Raw genomic sequence first — 25,879 nt, forward strand, 5'->3', positions numbered from 1 at the left:
TCCTTTTTTGTTTTTAGTTTTTCTTGCTTTCAATCTTTGATCCCACTTCTAGAATTGTGTAAACACCAGAAAAGCTTATCTGTTTCTAACATACTCCAACTTTCCTTCTTTCTCGAGTGTCTGTTAGGGCCCAAAGTGAAATAACATTGGGCCATTCAATCCAGTTTCAGGCTTGGGTGATTTCACAGCGCTGCACTGCACTGCACACACTTTAGTACAAATTCCTTGTTTGATGCTGAGGGGCCATAGACATCTGGACTGCAAAATGGGGGGAAAAAATGTCATATTGGCACAGTAACAGCAGTTCCTGTTCTGAGATTGGGTTTAAGATGTATTTTGAGGGGAGTGTCTTCAGACCTACGAGTAGAGGCTTGAAGAGACAAACTGAACAGGAGGAAGGAAAAGATTCATTGCTGCAATTGAATAAGTTATGCATGAGGGACTGACGAAAATAACTGTTCAGTTCCTCTTTGAGTACTGGTACAAAGCTTAGTTGCAGATTGCAAAGTGAGATTTCATTTAAATTGAATTAATCTGGCTTTATTCTTTTTGTGCACCATCTCAGTGACTAGCAGAGACAATCTATCACAACCCTTCATAATCTTCATCTCGTTCAGATCACTTCCTAGCCTTCTCGGCACTGGTGGGGAAGAAAAGTCCGAACTTCTCAAGTTTCCGTAAATGTAACCCCTCATCCCTGCTATATCCAGTCTCTTTTCCCCCCCCCCCCCCCCCAAATAACACGTACAGCATTTAGATATTTGACTCAACTTCCTCTTTATGTGACCGTTGTACAGTTCAAAGTCAGTAACGGTCCTGGGACTAGCAGTGTAGTTCTGCTTATTTCACACTTTGTCCTCTTGAGGTTTCGGTTCTTCACCCACAATTAAATGGAGGTTCAACCTGATCCAGCCATCAGATTCTTCTAACCAGAGGTTCGTAATAAGAGTTTGTTACTAACCCCCTTTAATTATGCTTTCTTGAACCAGTCTTGATCCTACTCCCAAGATTCACTTTCTAGTTGAAAATCACTGCTTGTGTAAGTTGCCTTGTATGAATGATTGGGTCGCTGTTTTAATCCTTTTACAATCTTTCTTCTTGCACAATCTCTCAGTGATGGCAATAAGAAGTTATTAGTAAAAAGCATGTTTAAAAATTGATCTAAACTATTCTACCTAGAATCAGTCCAGTTAAGGTGATGATTGGGGGATTCATTTTTCACAGATGCTTCGTTTTAAACTTATGTTTTTTTTTGTTGTTGTTGCCGACCTTTTGTGGACATGAAGGTGAGGGAAATTCGAGCTGGGCAATGAATGACTTTTCCGCTTTTGGTACCCTGCTCTGCCCTGATCTCAACCTCAGAGGGCATCACCCTTTGCACTATTTTCATTTCTGTCATCAGTGGTCTCGGAGTGAAATTATTCATTGTTGCGAGCTTTGGCAACAATGCAAACGATCTGAAAACCAGGTTACAAGAATATACCTTGGCGTTGAAATTGCTCTATTTAAGGCCTGAATAAAGGGGAATGTTTCATGCTGAATCATTTATTGGTGCACCCTGCTGAATTGTAAATGTGCTTTCATAAAGTTCCTCTGTTGCATATGTTCCTGATGTGAAATTGCCAGTGTTAAGTCTTGTTTAACTGGTTAAAGACAATTAAAGGGAAAGGGGTTTTGTGCCAAATTTCACAGTCTTTAAATTTCCCCAAATTGTGCGTCCGTTTCACGCAGCTGAGCCTTGTGTTGGAGCGGTGGAGGGAATCGGCAGAGTTTGTAAATTGGACGCAGTAGCTTCCAAATATAGAAGGAAGCTCCTTTTATGTGCATTCAGCAGTGTGGGTGGAGGATATAGTGCTGCATCAGTTAATGAGTGGAAAGAGGAGCAACCAATTGGGCCTCATAACAGATCAATACCTGAGGAATCTCTGGCTCACCAGAGAGGTTGACATTGAGATCTGCCAGTTAATTGGACCAGATCTGCACGGTGCAATCAAACGTCTACAATGGATGGTGCGAAGTGATGAAAGTCACCATAGCTCTCGACATCTGTGCAGGGTCCATTCCAAACGCCCAGCGCCTCGGGGACGTTTTCCTACTTTAAAGGCGCTGTGTAAATGCAAGTTGTTGTGGCAGCCGGTGAGATTCTGAGCAGAGACCCGGCATTCCCAGGTCCTGCCAGAATTCCCACCTCCTGTGCTAGACTTGCCCCACAGAAGCAGTTGTTGGGCCTGGCCAATGTTTCTAGTGGCAGAGATGGGGAATGTTGGTCAGAATACCAAGAGAAGTCCTTGCTCACTCCATGGGATCCTTTACCTCGATTTGGCAGGTGGCGCCTCCAACGATGCAGCACTCTCTCAATGCGGCAATGAAGTGTCAACCTAGATTTTCTCCCAAACCCGCGACCTCTACCACTTAGAAGGACAAGGGCAGCAGGCGCATGGGAACACCACCACCTCCAAGTTCCCCTCCAAGTCACACACGCCATCCCGACTTGGAAATATATTGGCCGTTCCTTCATCGTTGCTGGCTCAAAATCCTGGAACCCCTTCCCTAATAGAGCTGTGGGAGCTCCTTCACCACACGGTCTGCTGCGTTTCAAGAAGAGGGCCCACCGCCACCTTCTCGAGGGACAACTCGGGATGGGTGATAAATGCCGGCCTTGCCCATATCCCAATAATTGAACTCACAACTTTGTAACTCCAAGGCAAGAGTGCTATCAGCTAAGTCAAGCTTGTCATCTGTACAAATCTCTTGTTATGGGGAGAAATGATAAATTTTGCTCTGTAAAATATATGATCGTTATTAACGTTCTCTTACTGGGACCAGGTTGACTCAGTGCAATGTTTTGACTCTGTTCTCCTCGTTTATTGATTATTACAAGAGAAATGAGCACTTCAAGCACACAGGCTGTCTAATTAATTGGTAACTACAATATTTTTTTCCTCTCCCTGTTCAGTTGGTACCACCATGATCTCTCTCGCCATGCTGCAGAGGCCGTTCTCCTTTCCAATGGGAAAGATGGGAGTTACCTTCTAAGGAAAAGTCACGATGATCCAAAGTTGTATGCGTTGTCTGTAAGGTAAGCACATCGTACTTCAGACTTAGAAAATTGCTGAGATATTAGGCTTGCAGTCGACCACAAAAGCGAGGAGAAAATTGCCATGGAATTATTCGAGCAAATTCTCAAACGTGTCTGGAAAATAGCGGGCGTTGATTATAGGCAATTTTAATTGTTGCGAAACTAGTTTTTATTGGCAGGAGGGTTGGTAACCAGAGGACACAGATTTAAGATAATTGGCAAAAAAATCCAGAGGGAAAATGAGGAGAATTTTTTTTTTACTCCAGTGAGTTATAATCTGGAATACGCTGCCTGAAAGGGCGGTGGAAGCAGATTCAATAGTGAATTTCAAAAGGGAATTGGATAAATACTTGAAGGGGGGAAAATTTGCAGGGCTTTGGGGAAAGAGCGGGGGGGGGAGTGGTTCTTTCAAAGAGCCGGCACAGGCACGATGGGCCGAATGACCTCCTCCTTCTTTGTGCAGTAAGATTCTATGATTTTTAAATTGGAATGCAGCGGGAAAACTTTCTTTTGAATTGTTCCTTTCGCAGAGTTAATAAAGAGCCGCTTTTTTTTTGCAGCGTGTTAGAATGGGGATTAGGGAATGGGTTATAATCGATCCAGTATTTTGCTGTTGAGTCTGAAGTATGGACCACTTGGAGCGAGGACAACATGTGAACGCCAGTGCCGCTAAATTTGATAATTGTGACACAAGTAGGAGAGAGAAAATAAAAATGTGTGCACCAGATTTCAGGATTTTAATTTAAAGACCAGTGTAAAAATGGAGGATGAATCATGTTTGGGCAGAGGGGTAAATAAAATCCTGATGGATCTAATGCCCGTTTCTTTTTGTCTCCTATAAGGTAGGTGAGTTGGGATGTGTAATCATTGAGCAGCAGCTAACAAAATGGATCAAGGAACCAGTCTAACGTTAGGATGTGGTTGGTAGATCTTTCCCAGCACATCAAATTCTACCGGAGAGCTTCCTCTCCAGCAACAGCTGTAGTTTTTCTGGAGGTCGGCAATCACGTGGCTTCCCAGCATAACTTTTATAGCAAAAGTATTATCTTAACCTTGCAGAGTTGGGGTTAGCAACGGTTAAAGCTCTCTATATAAATAATTATTGCACTGCAGTGGGTGGGATGGCACAGGATCAAGTCTTGCTTATCCCTTTGCGTTCGATTTTTAAATTTGACCACGCAGTCGCAAGATAATTGCAGGTGGGGGAAGGCCAGTCGGCCCATCTTAATTCATCCATCCTGAACAGATTTTTGTTAGGCAAGGTTATTAAGAGTTAGGGAACCAACACGGGTAGATGGAGTAAAGAAACAGACCAGCCATAATCTAATTGAATGACGGAACAGGCTTGACTGGCTGAATAGCCTCCTCCTATTCCTATCTTTCTAGTTTCCCAACCCCCCCCATTGCAGTTTCTAATTGATTCATAAATGATTCCGGGATTTTTGCCTCCTCTACAGTATTTAATGTCCATTCCATGTGTTGGACTTGCTTATATCTGTTATAAATTTAACAGTGAATAGTAAATTTATATCCTCTGGTCCTACTAGCCCAACTTATTTTGAATATTCCAGGTTCACTAGCTATATAAATTCATATTTTTGTATAACTTGATGAGGTGTCCTACTGTTCTGACTATATTTTCAAACAAGAACTCTCATTTATACAGCGCCTTTAACGTAGTAAAACGTCCGAAGGAGCTTCACAGGAACGATTTTCAAACAAAATTTGACACCGAGCCATATAAGGAGATATTAGGACAGTTAAGAGGTGGGTTTTGAAGAGCATCTTAAAGGGGGAGAGAGCTGGAGAGGTTTAGGGAGGGAATTCCAGAACTTAGGGCATGGGCAGGGCCGCAGTGGTGGAGCGATTAAAATCGGGGATGCGCAAGAAACAAGAATTTGAGGAGTGTAGAGATCTCGGAGGGTTGTAGGGCTGGAGGAGGTTAGAGATAGGGAGGGGCAAGGCCATGGAGGGATTTGAAAACACCGATGCAAATTTTAAAATTGAGGCGTTCCCGGACCGGGAGCCGATGTAGGTCAGTGAGCACAGAGGGTGATGGGAGAACGGGACTTGGTGCGAGTTAGGATACGGGCAGCAGAGTTTAGGGTGGGAGATGGGTGGCCGGCCAGGAGAGCATTGGAATAGTGGTAACAAAGGCACGATGGGCTGAATGGTTTTAGCAGCAGATGGGCTGAGGCAGGAGGGAGAAGGGCGATATTACAGAGGTGGAAGTTGGCGGTCTTGGTGATGGAGCGGATATGTGGTCGGAAGCTCATCTCGGGGTCAAATAGGATGCCAAGGCTGCGAACGGTCTGGTTCAGCCTCAGACAGTGGCCAGGGAGAGGGACGGAGTCGGTGGCTAGGGAACAGAGTTCACGGTGGGGACCAAAGACAATGGCTTCGGTCTTCCCGATTATTTAATTGGAGGAAATTCTGTTAACTTTTTAAAATTGCTGCACCCACTTTGTCGAATGTTTAATAAGTCTAAACGATATTTTCATTTCCTTTTCTAATTGTAGCTGAGCTAATTCCGTTCCACTCATCGAGTGAAAAACGTGCAACATTAGTATACACCATGCGATACTTTGCATTAGTATACACCATGCGATACTTTGCATTAGTATACACCATGCGATACTTTGCATTAGTATACACCATGCGATACTTTGCATTAGTATACACCATGCGATACTTTGCATTAGTATACACCATGCGATACTTTGCATTAGTATACACCATGCGATTCTTTGCATTAGTATACACCATGCGATTCTTTGCATTAGTATACACCATGCGATTCTTTGCATTAGTATACGCCATGCGATTCTTTGCATTTGTTGATACTACATTTCATGTACCATTTGTCCGCCCAGTTCCAGAACTAATTGAGTATTTTTGCAGATCTGTAATTGGATCCTCTGTTTCTACTGCTCTCTCTATTTTAGTGTCCTCTGCAAACTGGATGTGCCTACAATTGGGTTTTGTGTCAAGTTCATAGAATATATGTATAATATATAAATAAAAATGTTCAAAAATTCCCTTTTTTCTACAAATGACTGAATAGTAGTTTAGGGTAATTAATTGAAGTAGTGATGTCTCTCTTGCTGTGGCTGTACAGGCCAAGGGTGTCCAAGGCTTGTACTTAGTCCTCGAACCCTGGCACTGCTTGCCTGGAAGCCCAAGCAAACTGGGTTCTAGTTGCACTTTTATATTACTTAATACCTGGTTTATTTTGTTTGAATTTCATGGGGCTGGAGGTTTATAAAGGATTGTTCTTAGTGCTGTGGCCTCACTGGTGGATTAAATCCCAAATCAGAACACCAAGATTTTACATAGAGTGTACAGCACAGGAACAGGCCATTCGGCCCAACTGGTCTGTGCCGGTGTTTATGCTCCACACGAACCTCCTCCGACCCCTCTTCATCTCACACTATCAACATATCCTTCTATTCCTTTCTCCCTCATCTACTTATGTAGCTTCCCCTTAAAGGCATCAATGATTTGTTAGTATCAGCAACTGCAGATATATGCAAATAAATGGGAACATGGATTCAAATGTTATATATGGTCACTGAGGCTCTAAGATTGAGGGGAAATCTAACTGAGGTGTTTAAAATTATAAAAGGATTCAGTAGATTAGATAGAGAGAAACTATTTCCGACTGGTGGGGGAGTCCAGAACAAGGCGGGGGCACAATCTTAAAATTAGAGCTAGGCCGTTCAGGAGTGAAATCAGGAAGCACTTCTTCACACAAAGGGTAGTGGAAATGTGGAATTCTCTTTCCCCCCCCCCCCCCACCCCCCCAAAAGGCTGTGAATGCTGGGAGTCAGTAGATATTTTCAAGATTGAGATCGATAGATTTTTGTTAGGCAAGGATATCAAGGGATACGAGTCAAAGGCTGGAAAATGGAGTTGAGGTGCAGATCAGCCATGGTCTGATTGAATGTGGGGACAGGCTCGAGGGGCTGAATGGCCGCCTCCTGTTCCTATGATGCTCATGTGAAACATGAAGGTGAAAGTTCGGACTGTCGTGGTATACAGGATCACACCAGATTCAGGCTGGCAATGAATCCACCGAGCAAATCTGCAATGGAGATCACCTCGTGAGATCAAGAGCCAAAGCGGTGATCACATTAGACAGCAACTTTAGTGGTGAATATGTCGAGAGAAATTGTAGAGCTGTAGTAACTGTTGAAGTTAAATAACAGCCCCACACTTACCATTACAGGGGGACAGACTCCGTCAAACACTTTCAGATTGAGCGGACCGAATGTTCAATTAAATTTGGATTTAATGAGTTTCACTCACTATCGGAATTTGTCAGTCACTTCGCCAATCAGCCACTTATTGGAAGTGAGACAGGTAATCTAGCACGCGCTTCTATATTCTGTCTAATGGACTGCTATAATTTGGATAGGCTCTTATCAATAACAGTTGTGTACATTGTAATTTCCCACCTTTTTCCAGGTGATTCAGTTGTGTTTTGCACAGTCTTAATTTTCATTCTGGGTAATGCAAAATTCCTGTTTCACATGTACGTTAATATAAAATCGCACATCTGCATCCTTCTGTGAAATCTCGGAAGGAAAAGAAAACCTTTCATTGCTGCAGTTGTTTTGGCAGATTATAACATTTGCGGTTCAAAGTTCCTCTGCACAGTTACTGAGCCCAGTAGTGTGAGGGAACGCGATTAACGTTAGTAGAGATACAATCAGTAGTACTCAGTGCTGGCTAGGAGGGGTTAATCATAGAACCAGACAGTTACGGCACAGAAGGAGGCCATTCTGCCCATCGTGTCCGTGCCGGCTGAAAAAGAGCTATCCAGCTTAATCCCACTTTCCAGCACTTGGTCCGTAGCCCTGTAGGTCACGGCACTTCAAGTGCACATCCAAGTACTTTTTAAATGGGCTGAGGGTTTCGGTTTCTGCCTCTACCTCCCTTTCAGGCAGTGAGTTCCAGACCCCCACCACCCTCTGGGTGAAAACATTGCTCCTCAGCTCCCCTCTAATCCTTCTACCAATTACTTTAAATCTATGCCCCCTGGTCACGACCCCTCTGCTAAGGGAAATAGGTCCTCCCAATCCACTCTATCTAGGCCCGTCATAATTTTATATACCTCAATTAAATTAAATCTCCCCTCAGCCTCCTTTTGTTCCAAAGAAAACAACCCCGGCCTATCTAACCTTTTCTCAGCATCAAAATGAGCCTGACTGCATCGCGGACTGGATCAGTGCAGTAATGAGGGAGTTACTGTAATGTCCGCGGAACGTCTTCGGGATGAGATATTAAACTGAGGGGTCTGTCTGCCTGTTTGGGTGGATGTAAAAGATCTCAAGGTGCTACTGAAAGAGCAGGGGAGTTCTCCCAGTGTCCTGGCCGACATTTAACGCTCACCAACGCCACCAAAAAACTGGCCATTTATCTCATTGCTGTTTGTGGGACCATTGCTGCGTACTAATTGGTGGTTGTGTTTGGCTACATAACAACAGTGACTACACTTCAAAAAAAAATACCAGAATTAATTAGTTGTGAAACGCTTTAGGGCATCCTGAGCACACAGAAAATGCTATATAAATGCAAGTTCGTGAGTTATTTTCTCTCTCTGCTGGCAATGGTTAATGCTCAGTCGACAAATTGGTTTAATGTATAAAATTCTCTGGGACTTAAGTGGGGTGGTAAATCCACCAAACACACTCGCATCAAATTGTTATGCTGCTGCTGTATTGAAGTTGTTAACCTGTGTGGTTTAAAGGGACCATCGCCTTCAGTAAGTAACGCACGCAGGAATTTAGTGCAAAAACATTTTAACGTTCACAGTAAAATTATAACGGGCCGGAAATTGCTCAGAGCGGCGAACCAAACAATGCTCGCTGCTCTCAGCGGGGAAAAAAAAGAGAGGGTAAGAAATAATCAGATTAAATAAAAGAGACAGAAGGACAATGTAAAAAAAAAAGTTATTAATTTTTAAAAAAAATTTTAATGACCAAAAACTATTAAAATAAGGAGTAATGAGACTCCACATTTTTAAAAGTTAATTTATAGTTATTTGGCAGTCATTAAGAGTTACCGCGCTGTTAAAACTTAGTTTAGACCGTGTATTTTTAAGCGTGCCTGTTTTGTGGCGATATTAGTTACTTTCCAGCTGGACAGATGAGCAAGTTGGCGCTGGTCCGTTGATTCTGTTGATTGCAGCTGGCGATATCCCTATAAGGGGAAGCTGACAGATCGCCAGTGAACCAGGAAGAGCAAGTTCCAGATTTCCACGTTTCACTGCGAATGCCGGAACTTGCTGTTCCATTTGGCCACTAACAACGGAGAGTGCTGTTGAGCTCATCGTTCCTTTTTTCTGAAGCAATTTCCAGCCCATTGTACAGAAGAATTTCAACCCCTTCGGTTTTAATGCATCATGGGGTAAGTTTTCCGACTTGGCTCTTCCCGCGCAGGGCGCTCGTGCGACAGGGGTTTGGCCGTAGAGGTCAGCATCCCCCGATTCGCACAGGTGTGTCAAACAGGTGATTGGTGTGTTAACCAGCACCTGCTCACCATTTTCATCTCCTCTCCCACTGAGCAGCAACAGTGGTGTGACACAGCTGCCAGGCTTGCGTACTGTTTAAAGAACGAACGACCTTGCATTCATAGCGTGCCTTTCAGGGCGTCCCAAAGTGCTTCACAGCCAATGAGTTACTTTTTGAAGGGTAGTCACTGTTGTAATGTAGGGTGCCCTGGAGTGCCAAACGGGGCACCCCCTCCTCATGTTCGCCTGGTTGGACGTATTCCTAGAGGTTTCATTACATGACCTCCTGCCTCAAACAGCCCCGTCCCCCACACTCCCGCCATTGGTTGCCCGACATGTCCAACCTCTCAGAGCACTGCCTTCCCACGGCCAATTGGAAAATGAACAGCCTTCTCATTGCCCGGTTGGATGATTCTCGACTGCCAACTAATGAACAAAAGAGTTCAAAGAAAATGATTTCTCTCCGGGGTTTTTGCTGAGAGCAGTGTCCAGGAGATTAATCTTTAATTCCTGGAGACTCCAGGGCAATCCTTGAGAGTTGGCAAACCTACACTCACCTCATGCACCTTCATTGTCCACGAAACGGGGGCTTGGGTCCTCCATTGCTTACCCGCAGATTATGTTTTCCCGCCTCCACATTTTATTTATTTTTTTCGCCAGCCATTTCTTGATCTGTCCAGAGACTTTTCCCAAATGGGGAAAAAAATGTCACTCCTCCAGGGCCTTTGCACTACTTGCCATTATATGAAAAAAAAAACGGGCAGTTGGAAAGATTATCTGTAATCACCAGGTATTGTTCTGTGATTTATAAATGCGAAAGGTTCGAGGATTTCTTGACGTTCACCTGAGGAAGGAGGAAGCCTCCGAAAGCTTGTGATTTTCAAATAAAATTGTTGGACTATAACTTGATGTAAAATTGTTTACAAACATAAAAAGGCACAGGAAACAAAAAAATCTGAAATTTTCAATGTAACGTTCGTTTACTACTGAGCTGTTTCTTTTATATATTTAACAAAAGGTACGCTTCTTATACTTAAAAGACCATATCCTCGGGAAGTAGCAGAACCTTCTATTTATGAGTCTGTCCGAGTTCACACGGCCATGCAGACTGGACGCACGGAGGACGATCTTGTTTCCGAGGCTCCTTCCGTAAGTGCAATTTTAGTTTAACTCCAACTTTGACTTGAATAGAAGCAACACCAGCAGTAATGCTTTTTGGCAGGTAATCTGCTTTAGAGGCAATGATTTCTTCCAAAACTCTCAGTAACGGTAGTATTAAAATGGATAGGTATATCAAAGTGAATGGTCAGTCGTAACAGCAGGGCTGATCTGACTCAAAGTGCTGGGTTACATCGGGTTTACAGCACAGAAACAGGCCATTTGGCCCAACAGGTCTATGCCGGTGTTTATGCTCCACATGAGTCTCCTCCCACTCGATTTACTTCATCTCCCCCTATCAGCATATCCTTCTATTCCTTTCTCCCTCGTGTTTATCCAGCTTACCCTTAAATGCATCTATACTATTCGCCTCAACTACTCCTTGTGGGAGCGAGTTCCACGTTCTAACCACTCTCTGGGTAAAGAAGTTTCTCCTGAATTCCCTATTAGATTTATTAGTAACAATCTTATATTTTTAGCCCTCAGTTTTAGTCTCCCTCACAAGTGGAAACATCTTCTCTGCGTCTACTCTATCAAATCCCTTCATAATTTTAAGGACTACTCTCAGCCTTCTCTTTTCTAGAGAAAAGAGCCCTGATGGTTATAACCTCTCAGTTCTGGCATCATCCTTGTAAATCTTTTTTGCACTTCTCCATTGCTTCTATACCCTTTTTATAATAGGGAGATCAGAACTGTGAACAGTACTCCAATGTAGTCTAACCAAGGTTCTGTATTAGTTTAACATAACTTCTCTGCTTTTGAATACTGTTCCTCTAGAAATGGTCCCCAGTGCTTTGTTCACATTTTTTTAATGGCTTTGTTAACCTGCGTTGCTACTTTTAATGATTAGTGTATCTATACCCTTAGATCTATATTTTTTTATTGTAATGTGTTTAATGCTACTGCAATTCTGCAGTTTTCCAGCCAGACAGCCCCTGTTTGAGAACGCGATCTGTGGGTCTGACACAGGCCTCTTCCAGTAAACGAGCAGCAGCTAGGAGATGTGCAAGAATGACAGAATGGGTGTGTGTGGGCGCGCCTGCATGTGTCCTGTCCGAGGCCCTGTCTGCCCTCTCAGGTGGACGTAAAAGATTCCACAGCACTATTTCGAACAAGAGCAGGGGAGTTCTCCCCGGTGTCCTGGCCAATATTCATCCCTCGACCAACATCGCTAAAAAAACAGATTATCTGGTCATTATCGCATTGTTGTTTGTGGGAGCTTGCTGTGAGCAAATTGGCTGCCGCATTTCCTACATTACATCAGTGACTACTCTTCAAAAAGTACTTAATTGGTTGTAAAGCACTTTGGAATGTCCTGAGGTTGTGAAAGGCGCTATATAAATGCAAGCCTTTTTTTGTGAGCCCATTTCACAGGAAGGGAGCAAACAGAAATGTCGTGGGCACTGAGCAGGCATAGAAAATATAAATGTCTCTGGTTTGGAATGTAAGTCAGAAGAAACATTTATGTGGCCTTATAATAAGCTAGGCAGAGAACTGCATCTCAGTATAAATAAGTAGTTTACAACCTATGTATCGCACAGTGCGTCAGTTTTGCCATCTTTGGGTAATTTATCAGCTTGTGACGGCGGGTAATTTACCGAACTAACCTGGCCCCTGCTCCAACCAGCTCATGGTGTTCGTTGTGATATTAAGAACTAATGGAGTTTGCATTGGAAAATAATCCAAAACATGTTTTTCCATCTTTCAGTTGGGTACAAAAGAAGGATATCTAACAAAACAAGGAGGCAGAGTAAAGGTAAGATTCTGTATATTATTTTAAGTGTGCACATTTTAAAGGTAAACTCCAGGGCGATGTAACTTTATCCTCAAGTAAATCCTTTTATTTAAAAAAAAATACACCTACGCTGCCCGAATTGGTGGTAGAGGCAAGGATACTCAACTCTTTTTTAAAAAGTACCTGGACCTGCACCTAAAGTGCTGTAAGCTGCAGGGCTACGGACCGGGTGCTGGAAGGTGGGATTAGAATGGGCACCTGGTTGTTCTTCGAACCGGCGTGGACACGATGGGCCGAATGTCCCCCTTCTGTGCTGTATCTTTTCTATGGTTCTATGGCTCGCTCCCTCTGGCTAGCTGTGGTTTTGTCTGGTGAGTAGCTGCGCCGTACAGACCAGAGAGGTCCTCAGGTTGGGTACCTGGGGTGTGGTAACATGGCTGATCTCAACTGGGACAGTGGTTTGGGGCACTCCCTATTTGGTTTATTTAAAATAGGCAGTGAGATGCCCGGTTAATGTTGTTCTGTGGTGGCATCAGTTGAGAGAGGATGAAAAAAAGTTTACTAAGATGATACCAGAACTGAGAGGTTATACCTATCAGGAAAGACTGAGCAGGCTGGGGCTCTTTTCTCTAGAAAAGAGAAGGCTGAGGGGTGACCTAATAGTCTTTAAGATTATGAAAGGGTTTGATAGGGTAGATATAGAGAAGATGTTTCCACTTGTGGGGGAGACCAGAACTAGGGGCCATGGATATAAGATAGTCACTAATAAATGCAACAGGGAATTCAGGAGAAACTTCTTTACCCAGAGAGTGGTTAGAATGTGGAACTTGCTACCACAAGGAGTTGAGGCGAATAGCATAGATGCATTTAAGGGGAAGCTAGATAAACACTTGAGGGAGAAAGGAATAGAAGGATATGCTGATAGGGTGAGATGAAGAGGGGTGGCAGGAGGCTCGTGTGGAGCATAAACGCCGGCACAAACCAGTTGGGCCGAATGGCCTGTTTCTGTGCTGTACATTCTGTGTAAAGGGTCATTTTCTGGGTTCAGATTTCCAGTGGGGAACCAACCATTCATAAGTTGGGAAATCACAGGTGAACAGCCCACGATCTTTCCATTCACTTTTAACAGACAGTGCGCGGGCAATTTCCCCGATCTGCGTGACAGACGGGCGAGGGCTCCCCACCAGGAGTATGGGGGGAGATGGGTGGGTCTGTAGTGCCAACGTAAGGTTCCCAGCACCTCACTGAAAATAATGGAATGTCCCTCAGCCAACTCAGCTGCTTAAAGATTGAGCATTGCAATTATTCCAGTAGATTTAATGATTAAATAATAAAAATAAACCCTGAGTCAAATGGAAGTGTACAAGGTGGTGATAACTTTACAAATAGTTTTTAACCACAATCTGCATTCCAGCAGAGTTAATACATGCCACTAAAGTTAATTATTCAGAGATGTAAGTTAAATAATTAAAAGCAGTGTATTTCTAGACTGTCGTATGTATCCAAGGGCAAGGCTATTAAGAGGGACTTACTGGATCCTTACTCACGACAGGTGTAAAAATGGCAGAAGATCCAGGTCCATCAGCAACTGAAAATGAAAAGATAGGTTAATGTTTTGGGTGGAGACTCATTCATTAGAACTGATAAAGGTTGATGAAAGCAGAAGGGGTAAAGGCGACAGGTCAAATATGCTAAATAATATTACAAATAAGAAGCCTGGAGGATGGATTTTGTTTTAGAAGAGGTGAGAAGTGTTTGATTATACAAAGGTTATTTGTTTTTCCATATCAGCTGTGTTTCTGACACACGCAGAGACCCAACGCCATGTTTAAGAGTCTGATTGTACGCTGACGACACCCAGCTCTACCTCACCACCGCCTCCCTCGACCCCTGCACTGTCTCTCATTTGTCACACTACTTGTCCGAAATCCAGTACTGGGTGAGCAAAAATTTCCTCCAGCTAAATATCGGGAAGACCGAAGCCATTGTCTTTGGTCCCTGCCGCAAACTCCTTTCCCCAGCCACCGACTCCATCCCTCTCCCTAGCCACTTTCTGAGGCTGATCCAGACCGTTCGCAACCTCGGCGTCCTATTTGACCCAGAGATGAACTTCCGACCACATATCCGCTCCATCACCAAGACCGCCTACTTCCACCTCCGTAACATCGCCTTTCCTCCGCCTCTGCCCATCTGCTGCTGAAACCCTCATCCATGCCTTTGTTGCCTCCAGACTGGACTATTCCAATGCTTTCCTGGCTGGCCTCCCATCTTCCACCCTCCATAAACTTGAGCTCGTCCAAAACTCTGCTGCCTGTATCTTAACTCGCACCAAGTCCCATTCTCCCATCACCTCTGTGCTCCATGACCTACATTGCCTCCCAGTCCGGGAACGTCTCGATTTTAAAATTCTCGCCCTTTTCAAATCCCTCCATGGCCTCGCCCCTTCCTATCTCTGCAACCTCCTCCAGCCCAGAACCCTCCGAGATTTTTGCGCTTCTCCAATTGTTGTCTCTTGCACACCCCAGATTTTAATCGCTCCACCATTGGCGGCCGTGCCTTCAGCTGCCTAGGCCCTCAACCTCTCCACCTCTCTAACTCTCCTCCTTTTAAGATGCTCCTTAAAACCTACCTGTTTGACCAAGCTTTTGGTCACCTGTCCTGATATCTCCTTATGTGGCTCGGTGTCAAATTTTGTTTAATAATCGCTCCTGTGAAGCACCTCGGGACATTTTACTATGTGAAAGGCGCTATATAAATGCAAGTTGTTGATTTATAGAGTGCGCACTCTTTCCCCGTTGGACGCAACCACTTATTTAAGTACAAGGCTTAAACCCTCCCCAAGTACTCCTGGTGCAAAGAGAACTGGTAAGCTTTCCCCTGCTTGCTAGCTGGAGTCACCTTTCGGGCACTGGCTTGTGGCGAGATTATCCTACTCATTGAGTCTGCCGAGCTGACCAGTCATCAATAGTGAGCTCAAGAACAGTGGATCTGCCCCGCTCAGGTTTCCTATTACTGAGTCTGCCGCTGCTCCAAACTTCTATCGGCAAGAATGTCTTCTTAGGGCCAATTGGACTCGAGGTGAGCCGCTTGCCTCCACTGCTCGCCCAGCCAGAGGAAGGGTTTTTTAGGCAACTGACCAGCACAGGTTTGAGCCCATGGTAGATATCAGCGACTGCGTGCATGAGTGGGGTGGTGAACAGCACAATTCATCGTAACATAAGAGCGCATCGACCACTGTCTTTCTGACCACAGCAACAGACGCGCACCATGCCTCGTGGTTGCAGCCGTCAGAGGTACAGAACCTCTTTGCAACTCAATCAGGGTAGGCGGCAAACATTAGATAAATGAGCATGTGTTCTTACACCTGGGATCCAGGTAACGCCTTTCAACAGCCTCAGTTTTCTCATCTGTCTTCAGTGCGGTGGAAGGCTCTACACAGAGCAGCTTCTGATGTGAAAACCACCGTGCTCTTCTAGACGTCCAGCTCACGTCCCGTGTACCAAACCAACTTGCCACCAACTGCTTAATCCAAGTCCTCATGTGAGTGGCCTTGGCAAAGAGGAATGCCACTTGTGAGGTTGATGCCATCTCCAGGGTGCTGGGCGACCAGTTGGGATCACTCCCTCCCTCCCTGAAATCACTTTGGGGGTAATTTTAACCCCCAAGAATGGGTGGACTGGGGACGGGTGGGCAGGAAAAACAGTTGATTTTTGGAGCGGGACCGCATCCCGGCTCCAACGTGCCCACTTCCGGGTTTGACCCAGGCGTGTTTGCGTGTGCGCAACAGAAACCAGGAAGTCCCGCCCCCAACTTAAAGATGGCGGACTGGTACTTAAAGGGACAGTGTACCTCATTGCGATAGTTGAGGCACTTAACTTTTTGTGTATTAGAAATGTCAAACACATTTAACCTAACCTGTTCGGGTTTGCCATCCCTTCTGATTCTCATCAGGTGAAAGCAGGCAGGCAGGGCCGGATCCATGGGGTGAGTGAGGGCCTTTACTGCACTGCTTCTGGGCCTGGAGGAGCAGGAGTGCTGCATCCAGTCCAACAAGCTCACCTGGCGTGACAGGACCCCTGTGATCAGCCGATTTCCCTCCCCCCCCCCCCCCATCCCCCAAGCACAAATACCTTCGGTTGAGTTGCGATCACAGATTACGAAGCATTCATTTGGCGTCCGGGTTCCCCACGCGAGTATCTGTGGACGCGCTGAAATCGTGCCCTTCATCTCGGTCAGGCTCTGAAAAGGCATCGGGAGGGCAAAGGGGTTGAGTAAGACCACTCCAAAATGGAAGTGGAATGCAAATGGCAGAAACTCAAAGGAAAATGAGGGAAGGCAGCAGAGTCTGAAGTTACTAAAGACAAGGGGGTGGAATTCCCGTGGTGGTTCTCATGATCGTTTGCCGTAACTTTGGGAGAGCCACGGAATGGCACTATTCTGGGGTCTCTGTCGAAGTTACAGCGGATGATCCGGAGAACCCCTGCGGAAATTCACCCCAAGAGTTCAGATCGGGTTTGGTGCAGTGTCTCGCAGGAAGTCAGTTACTGCTGCTGAAGTTTGCGTTAAGCTTGTTTGAAACCTTTAACCCTAGAGATGCAGAGAGCACAGACACTGTATTGTGTACAATGGGCAATCCCAGCCATGAGCAGCTCTCATGGGAATGCATACTGGGAAATTGTGGGCATACAGCCACTGAGTTTCTGTCCATTACGTAGAATTACATAGAATGTACAGCACAGAAACAGGCCATTCGGCCCAACTGGTCCCTGCCAGTGTTTATGCTCCAAACGAGCCCCTCTCCCTACTTCATCTCACCTTATCGGCATATCCTTCTATTCCTTTCTCCCTCATGTGTTTATCTGGCTTCCCCTTGGATGCACCTGTGCTATTCGCCTCAACTACTCCTTACGGTAGCGAGTTCCACATTCCAGCCACTTGGAATGTTAATGGATTTCCTTTGCTCCACCATTAGCTGCCTAGGCTCTAAGCTCTGGAATTCCCTCCCTTAAACCCCTCCGCTTCTCCCTCCTCCTTTTAAGTCGCTCCTTAAAACCTACCTCTTTGACAAAGCTTTTGGTCACCTGTCTTAATAGCTCTTTATATGGCTTGGTTCCAAATTTTGTTTGATAATCACTCCTGTGATGTTTTACTAAATTAAAGGCGTCGTATAATTGCAAGTTGTTGTTCAATGGCCAGGCTCCCCGTGACTGCAGCACCAGATTGTGGAATCACCCCTATATTCAGTTCTAAGAGAAAACGCTCCCCAAGTTGAGTGGTTTTATTTTGATGAACTATTGATTTTGTTTTCATTTTCCTTCTATGTTTCTTTCAGAGCTGGAAAACTAGGTGGTTTATTTTACATAGGAATGAAATGAAGTATTTCAAGGACAAAATGGTAAGTATTGGAATAAATTGCATGATTGTACCTGAGCAGCTTATCAACCTTATTTTTAAAAAAAAGAAATCACTTTCCAATTGCTCCTGAAATGCGCGGACTTCCACTGTTGCAGTTCCATGGCATGTCGTTGCCTCCCAATGCCTTGCCCAAGTGGCCACTCTTGAAGAGCAATTTCTTCACTCAGAGGGTTGTGAATCTTTGGAATTCTCTACCCCAGAGGGCTGTGGGTGCTGAGTCATTGAGTATATTCAAGACTGAGACACAGATTTCAGGACTCTAGGGGAATCAAGGGATATGGGGATCGGGCGGGAAAGTGGAGTTGAGGTCGAAGATCAGCCATGATCTTGTTGAATGGCGGAGCAGGCTCGAGGGGCCGTATGGCCTACTCCTGCTCCTATTTCTTATGTTCTTACAGTTGTGCTTCTATTTCTGCTCCCGATTCCCAACACGAGGCCCTGCCAAGGTGTAGAGCTGGGACAGGAGTGTGACAGGGTCACGTTCACGATCCGGTCCATCAAATTCAGGCGCTCACACCTAGACAGGCAGAGGGCAAGAGTATGGCCCTATTAACACTCGCCCCCCTTTTTTGAATATCCAAATTTCTTTTGCATATATGGCCTTTTAAGGTAGTCACAACCCTTTGATGAATTGTTTTCCTGGATATGCTTAAAATTAGTTACAATTTTTAAAATGATATCCCCTTGTTCTGGATTCTCCTTCTGAAGGAAAATCCCATTTCCTATCCTGTCAATTTATTTCATTATTTTAAAATATCTCAGTCCGATTAACCGCCTCATCTCTTTGAATAAAACCCAAATGTTCCCAGTCTCATCATCCCGTTAAGACTCCCTCCAAGGTCAGTATGTCCTCTCCAACATGAATTCCCAAAATTGAACACAATACTCCAAACGAGGTCTGGTCAGTGCTCTATATAATTACTGTAGTACTCACTTACTTTTATATTCTATACTTTCTGATGAACCTCAGCATCCCATTAGCACATTTTGATCACCTTTGCATCTGCAAGCTGGTTTTTAAAATGACTTGTGGTATTTGGATCCCTGAATCCCTTCTCCATTCACACTGCATTTCCATCTGCCATTCTTTTGTCTATAAAGTGTACTATCTCACACTTTGTTACCTTGGACTTTGCTCTGCAAATTGGCGGCTGCATTTGCCTACATTGTCACAGTGACTGCTCTTCAAAAGTAATCCGTTGGCTGTGAGGCACTTTGATGAGGCGCTACGTAAATGCATTTTATTTCTTTCTTTGCTTACCAGGCACACTAGTTGATACATTTGACATCTTGACATTTTTGTGTACAGTGGAGACCCATTATTCAAGTCCATATTTTCATATCTATTTTGGGTAAAATATATGTTTCATATCTGCTTTTTACGAACAGACTTTTTTCTGTAACGTGTGCACCCATGACATTCACCAACGAAACTGTTTTGCATATCCATCAAGTTCTTATTATGCATAAACATGTGAATTGTGGAAACGGTGTAATATAAGCAAAGCCTTTGTGGTTGAAATGTTATATTGCTAGTGAAAGCTCCACATTGTTTAGAACCTTTGTCCAAAATAATTCCTTTGTTTGTGAATCTCCAGTGCTGGCTCGAATGTTTTTCATACGAGTTCATCAGGGTCACTGAGAACTATACTAATCACAGTCTTTCATGACTCCATTCTTTAAAAAAGAGAATCTTCATAGATAGTTCAGTTGATAAATACACTGCAAAGTGCGTAACTCAGCTGTATAGACCAAGAAAGGCCCAGGATCAATCTTTGCTCTGTGCTGAGTTAGCTGATCCCAGAGTCATGGTGGTTAAAAAAGAAAAGAACTTGCATTTATATAGCCCAAAGATGTCCCAAAGCACTTTACAGCAAATGAAGTACTTTTGAAGTGTAGTCATTGTTGTAATGTAGGAAACGCGGCAGCCAATTTGCAAACAGCTAGGTCCCGCAAACAGCAATAAGACACATGACTAGATAATCTGTTTTTTAGTGATGTTGGTTGGGGGAAAAATATTGGTCAGGACACCAGGGAGAACTCCCCTGCTCTTCTTTGAATGGTGCTGTGGGATCTTTTACATCCACCTGAGAGGGCAGACGGGGCCTCAGTTTAACATCTCATCAGAAAGACGGCCCCTCTGACAGTGCAACACTCTATCAGTACTGCACTGGGAGGGTCAGCCTAGATTTTATGCTCAAGTCCCTGGAGTGGGGCTCGAACCCACAACCTTCTGACTCAGAGGCGAGAGTGATACCCACTGAACCACAGCTGACACCTAAGATTCAGATTTTTTTAATGTAAAAATCAATTTGAATTATGAGTAGACTGTAATTGTTTATAATGTGGGCTTGATGTATATCACAGAATTTAGAACTATTTTGAATCCCCCTTTTTAATTTGTAGCAATTAGGTTACACAGTTGTTTATCCAGTCAGGAAATGACTCTTGTCACAGAATGTTTTAGGACATTGTGTTATAATTTAGAATATTCCTGCTCAGATATTGCAGTGGTTGTCCTTGAATTCAAGCACAGACCCAGAGAAGACGCTTATATAATACGTATCCGTAGTTTATAAGACCAACGTTAGGGGTGTAATATCTGTGCCAATTTATTAAGTAATAGCTTTGTAAATGTTACTTCTACGTTTTATTTACTCTGCAGTCTACGGAACCAATTAAGATCCTGGATCTGACAGAATGTACTGGGATACAATTTGACTACTCTCAAGAAAAAGTTAATTGTTTCTGGTAAGAAATATGAAATGACTCTCTATCCATCAACCTGGCTTCTAACTCTTCCATGTTTCCCCATGTACTGAGTGCACCATCTCAGCTGGACTGTCATTAAAGAGGTGCTTTTCCGAAAGGCGAAGGGGAAACAAACATCTGGGCCCAATCAACTTATGCGGTTACATCGAGTTACCTCGAAACTACAGCACTGAAACAGGCCATTTGGCCCAACTGGTCTGTGCAGGTGTTTATGCTCCAAACAAACCTCCTCCCACCCTTATTCATCTCACCCTATCAGCATATCCTTCTATTCCTTTCTCCCTCATGTGCTTATCTAGTTTCCCCTTAAATGCATCTATGCTATTCACCTCAACTACTCCATGTGATAGCGAGTTCCACATTCTCACCACTCTTTGGATAAAGAAGTTTCTCCTGAATTCCCTATGGCATTTATTAGCGACTATTTTATATTTATGACCTCTGGTTTTGGACTCCCCCACAAGTGGAAACATTTTCTCTACGTCTACTCTATCAAACCCTTTCGTTATCTTAAAGACCTCAATCAGGTCACCCTCGGCCTCCTTTTCTAGAGAGAAGAGCCCCAGCCTTTCCTGATAAGTATATCCTCTCAGTCCTGGTATCATCCTTGTAAATGTTTTTTGCACCCTCTCTAATGCATCTATATCCTTTCGATGATACGGAGACCAGGACTGTGCCCCGTACACCAAGTGTGGTCTAACCAAAGCTCTCGTACAACTCCTTAAGGGCCACCTTGAGTGCCATTGACAAATGTCGCCTGCTTGATTGTGGAGTGGTGCATAGCTCAGAGAGACTAAAAAGTAGTCAAAAATTTATTTACAGCAGGGCAATTTTATTTTCTTAACAAAAGCTGCTATCTGCCCATTTGACAGTCATTTGGAATTGAAATTGAACCCAAATAAACTAAAACCCTCAAATTGTGACACTTCATCCTAATGGACCGTCATGGCCATCAATATTTTGCTAAACCTCCCTTCTCTTTACAGTTTAGTATTTCCTGAAAGAACGTATTATATGTGTACAAAGACAGGAGTTGAAGCCGATGAATGGATCAAGTTAATACGATGGAAACTGGTAAGTGCCTACTTTAAGATAAGTGGTTGAATATGAAGAGTCCCTGGAGTAGTGACATTGTTGGGTACTTTGTAAATCATGGGAATGGCATCTACTGTTCAAAGTATAATTTATTAAGGTGAACGTTACATGATTTGAAGAGGACAAATAGCCATTGTCAACATGAGCTGCCTCTCAATGCTGCTGACAAAGTAAGACCAGTAAGTCCTAGCAAATGTGACAACACAACAGTTCTACTATGATGCTCTAAGGCACCAGAATCCAAACAAAATCGGAGAGAGCAGAACCATTGCTGTAAACACCTTTCAAGAGTTAGCAAAAACTTTTTTTTGCAAGTTCAGGACCAGAGGGAGTTGACTGGTTCTTGAACTGCAGGGTACTGGCAAATGGTTAAAATGAAGCAGAATATCCCAGCCTGGCTTCTAAGAAAAAGCTCTCTTCTAGCAACGTCCCCTGATGATGATGATGGTGCTGCAGCTCTCCGCTCTCAGTCCAACACCCAACTCTCCATCTCCCAACAATTATAATTTGAAGATCTCCAAATTTTGTAACAAAGGAATTCTACGAACCCCTCTTACAACAATAACAACTTGCATTTATATAGCGCCTTTAACGTAGTAAGACGTCCCAAGGCGCTTCACAGGAGCGATTATCAAACGAAATTTGACACCAAGCCACATAAGGAGATAATAGGACAGGTGACCAAACACTTGGTCAAAGAGGTAGGTTTTAAGGAGCATCTTAAAGGAGGAGAGAGAGCTAGAGAGGCAGACAAGTTTAGGGAGGGAATTCCAGAGCTTAGGGCCTAGGCAGCTGGAGGCACGCCTGCCAATGGTGGAGTGATTTTAAAATTGGGGATGCACAAGAGGCAAATACACCCATAAAGTTGTGCTTGAAATGTCCATCTCCTGTTCTTATGTGCAGAATTGAGCACAAATGATTATTTGTTATGGAAACATCTCAAGTCATGGCTCAATTGGATAATGAATTAGTCTACTAGCTCCTCTGTTGCCTCCATACTTCCTGAATCTGAGTTACATTTTCTAGACAAAGTACATAGTGTTTGACTTCTCATTTAGGGAACAGTGATCATAGTATCATAAGGTTTAGATTAGTTATGGAAAAGGACAAGGAGCAATCTAGAGTAAAAATACTTATTTGGAGGAGGGCCAATTTCAGTGGGTTGAGAACGGATTTGGCCCGGGTAAACTGGAATCAAAGATTGGCAGGCAAAACTGTGATCGAACAATGGGTGACAGAGGAGATGGTTCAGGTACAGTCTACGTACAGTCACACAAGGGGGAAAGGTAGGGCAACCAAAGCCAAAGCTCCCTGGATGACAAAAGAGATAGAGAATAAGATGAAACAGAAAAAGGGGGCGTATGACCGATGTCAGGTTGATAATACAAACATAGAAACATAGAAAATGGGAACAAGAGTAGGCCATTTGGCCCTTCGGGCCTGCTCCACCATTCAAAATGATTATGGCTGATCGTCTAACTCAGTATCCTGTTCTCACTTTTTCCCCATATCCCTTGATCCCCTTAGCATTAAGAAATATATCTATCTCCTTGAATACATCTAATGACTTGGCCTCCACTGCCTTCTGTGGTAGAGAATTCCACAGATTCGCCACCCTCTGAGTGAAGAAATTTCTCCTCATCTCTGTTCTAAATGGCATAACCCGTATCCTGAGACTGTGACCCCTGGTTCTGGACTCCCCAGCCATCGGGAACATCCTCCCTGCATCTAGTCTGTCTAGTCCTGTTAGAATTTTGTATGTTTCGATGAGATCACCTCTCATTCTTCTAAACTCTAGTGAATATAGGCCTAGTCGACCCAATCTCTCCTCATACGTCAGTCCTGCCATCCCAGGAATCAGTCTGGTAAACCTTTGTTGCACTCCCTCCATGGCAAGGACATCCTTCCTCAGATAAGGAGACCAAAACTGCACACACAATACTCCAGATGTGGTCTCACCAAGGCCCTCTATAACTGCAGTAAGACATCCCTGCTCCTGTACTCAAATCCTCTTGCAATGAAGGCCAACATGCCATTCGCCTTCCTAACTGCTTGCTGCACCTGAATGCTCGCTTTCAGCGACTGGTGTACAAGGACACTCGGGTCTCGTTGGACAAGCGAGAACCAGGCTGAATATAGAAAGTACAGAGGAGAAGTGAAAAAGGAAATAAGAGGGACAAAGAGAGAATATGAGACTATACTAGTAGCTAACATAAAAGGGAATCCAAAAGTCTTTTATAGGCATATAAATAGTAAACAGATAGTAAGAGGAGGGTGGGGCCAATTAGGGACCAAAAAGGAGATCTATCATGGAGGCAGAGGGCATGGCAGAGGTACTAAATGAGTATTATACATCTGTCTTTACCAAGTCACAGTAAAAGAGGAGGTAGTTGAGGTACTGGATGGGCTAAAAATTGATAGAGGAGGTACTAGAAAGGTGGCTGCACTTAAAGTAGATAAGTCGCCCAGTCCAAATGGGATGCATCTTAGGTTGCTGAGGGAAGTAAGGGTGGAAATTGCAGAGGTGTTGGCCATAATCTTCCAATCCTCCTTAGATATGGGGGTGGTGCCAGAGGACTGGAGAATTGCAATTGTTACACCCTTGTTCATAAAAGGGAGTAAGGATAAATCCAGCAACTACAGGCCAGTCAGTTTAACCTCGGTGGTGGGGAAGCTTTTAGAAACACTAACAAAGTTAATAGTCACTTGGACAAGTATGGATTAATAAAGGAAAGCCAGCATGGATTTGTTAAAGGCAAATTGTGTTTAACTAACTTGATTGAGTTTTTTGAGGCGGTAACAGAGAGAATTGATTAGGGCAATGCGGTTGATGTTGTGTATATGGTCTTTCAAAAGGCATTTGTTAGCAAAATTGAAGGGGCAGTGGCAACATGGATACAAAATAGGCTAAGTGACAGGAAACAGAGAGTAGTGGTGAACGGTTGTTTTTCGGACTGGAGGGATGTGTACAGTGGTGTTCCCCAAGGATCGGGACTAGGACCAATGCTTTTTTTTGATATATATTAATGATTTGGACTTGGGTGTACAGGGCACAATTTCAAAATTTGCAGATGACACAAAACTTGGAACTTTAGTAAACAGTGAGGAGGATACTGATAGACTTCAAAAGGACAGAGAAGCTGGTGGAATGGGCAGACACGTGGCAGATGACATTTAACGCAGAAAAGTGCAAAGTGATGTATTTTGGCAGGAAGAACGAGGAGGGGCAATAAACTAAATAGTACAATTCTAAAGAAGGTGCAGGAACAGAGAGATCTGGGGGTATATGTGCACAAATCATTGAAGGTGGCGGGACAGGTTGAGAAAGCGGTTAAAAAAGCATATGGAATGGCATAGAGTTCAAAAACAAGGAAGTCATGATGAACCTTTATGAAACATTGGTTCAGCCACAACTGGAGTATTGTGTCCAATTCTGGGCATCGTACTTTAGGAACGATGTGAAGACCTTGGAGAGGGTGCAGAAAAGATTTAGAGTCATAGAGTTATACAGCACGGATAGAGGCTCTTCGGCCCATCGTGTCCGCGCCGGCCATCAAGCCCTGTCTACTCTAATCCCATATTCCAGCATTTGGTCCGTAGCCTTGTATGCTATGGCATTTCAAGTGCTCATCCAAATGCTTCTTGAATGTTGTGAGGGTTCCTGCCTCCACAACCCTTTCAGGCAGTGAGTTCCAGACTCCAACCACCCTCTGGGTGAAAAAGTTCTTTCTCAAATCCCCTCTAAACCTCCCGCCTTTTACCTTGAATCTATGTCCCCTTGTTATAGAACCCTCAACAAAGGGAAAAAGCTCCTTAGTATCCATCCTATCTGTGCCCCTCATAATTTTGTACACCTCAATCATGTCCCCCCTCAGCCTCCTCTGCTCCAAGGAAAACAAACCCAATCTTCCCAGTCTCTCTTCATAGCTGAAGTGCTCCAGCCCTGGTAACATCCTGGTGAATCTCCTCTGCACCCTCTCCAAAGCGATCACATCCTTCCTGTAGTGTGGCGACCAGAACTGCACACAGTACTCCAGCTGTGGCCTAACCAGTGTTTTATACAGCTTACGATAACGGTTCCAGGGATGAGGGACTTCAGGTATGTGGATAG

The 25,879-nt window shown here is 44.0% G+C and overlaps 1 protein-coding gene across 1 annotated transcript in view; it reads left to right on the forward strand.

Annotated features, from left to right (window-relative positions):
- dapp1 (dual adaptor of phosphotyrosine and 3-phosphoinositides) overlaps positions 1-25,879 on the forward strand; it is a 68,377-nt gene that overhangs the window by 36,799 nt on the left and 5,699 nt on the right. Inside the window, exons 2-8 of the mRNA XM_067994508.1 lie at positions 2,957-3,079; positions 7,308-7,441; positions 10,612-10,742; positions 12,460-12,507; positions 17,819-17,881; positions 20,567-20,652; positions 21,660-21,747. Coding sequence (XP_067850609.1) covers positions 2,957-3,079; positions 7,308-7,441; positions 10,612-10,742; positions 12,460-12,507; positions 17,819-17,881; positions 20,567-20,652; positions 21,660-21,747 — 673 coding nt within the window. The remainder of the gene's footprint in view (positions 1-2,956; positions 3,080-7,307; positions 7,442-10,611; positions 10,743-12,459; positions 12,508-17,818; positions 17,882-20,566; positions 20,653-21,659; positions 21,748-25,879) is intronic.

The sequence above is a fragment of the Heptranchias perlo genome, chromosome 1 (assembly GCF_035084215.1).
Source record: "Heptranchias perlo isolate sHepPer1 chromosome 1, sHepPer1.hap1, whole genome shotgun sequence".
NCBI lineage: Eukaryota > Metazoa > Chordata > Chondrichthyes > Hexanchiformes > Hexanchidae > Heptranchias > Heptranchias perlo.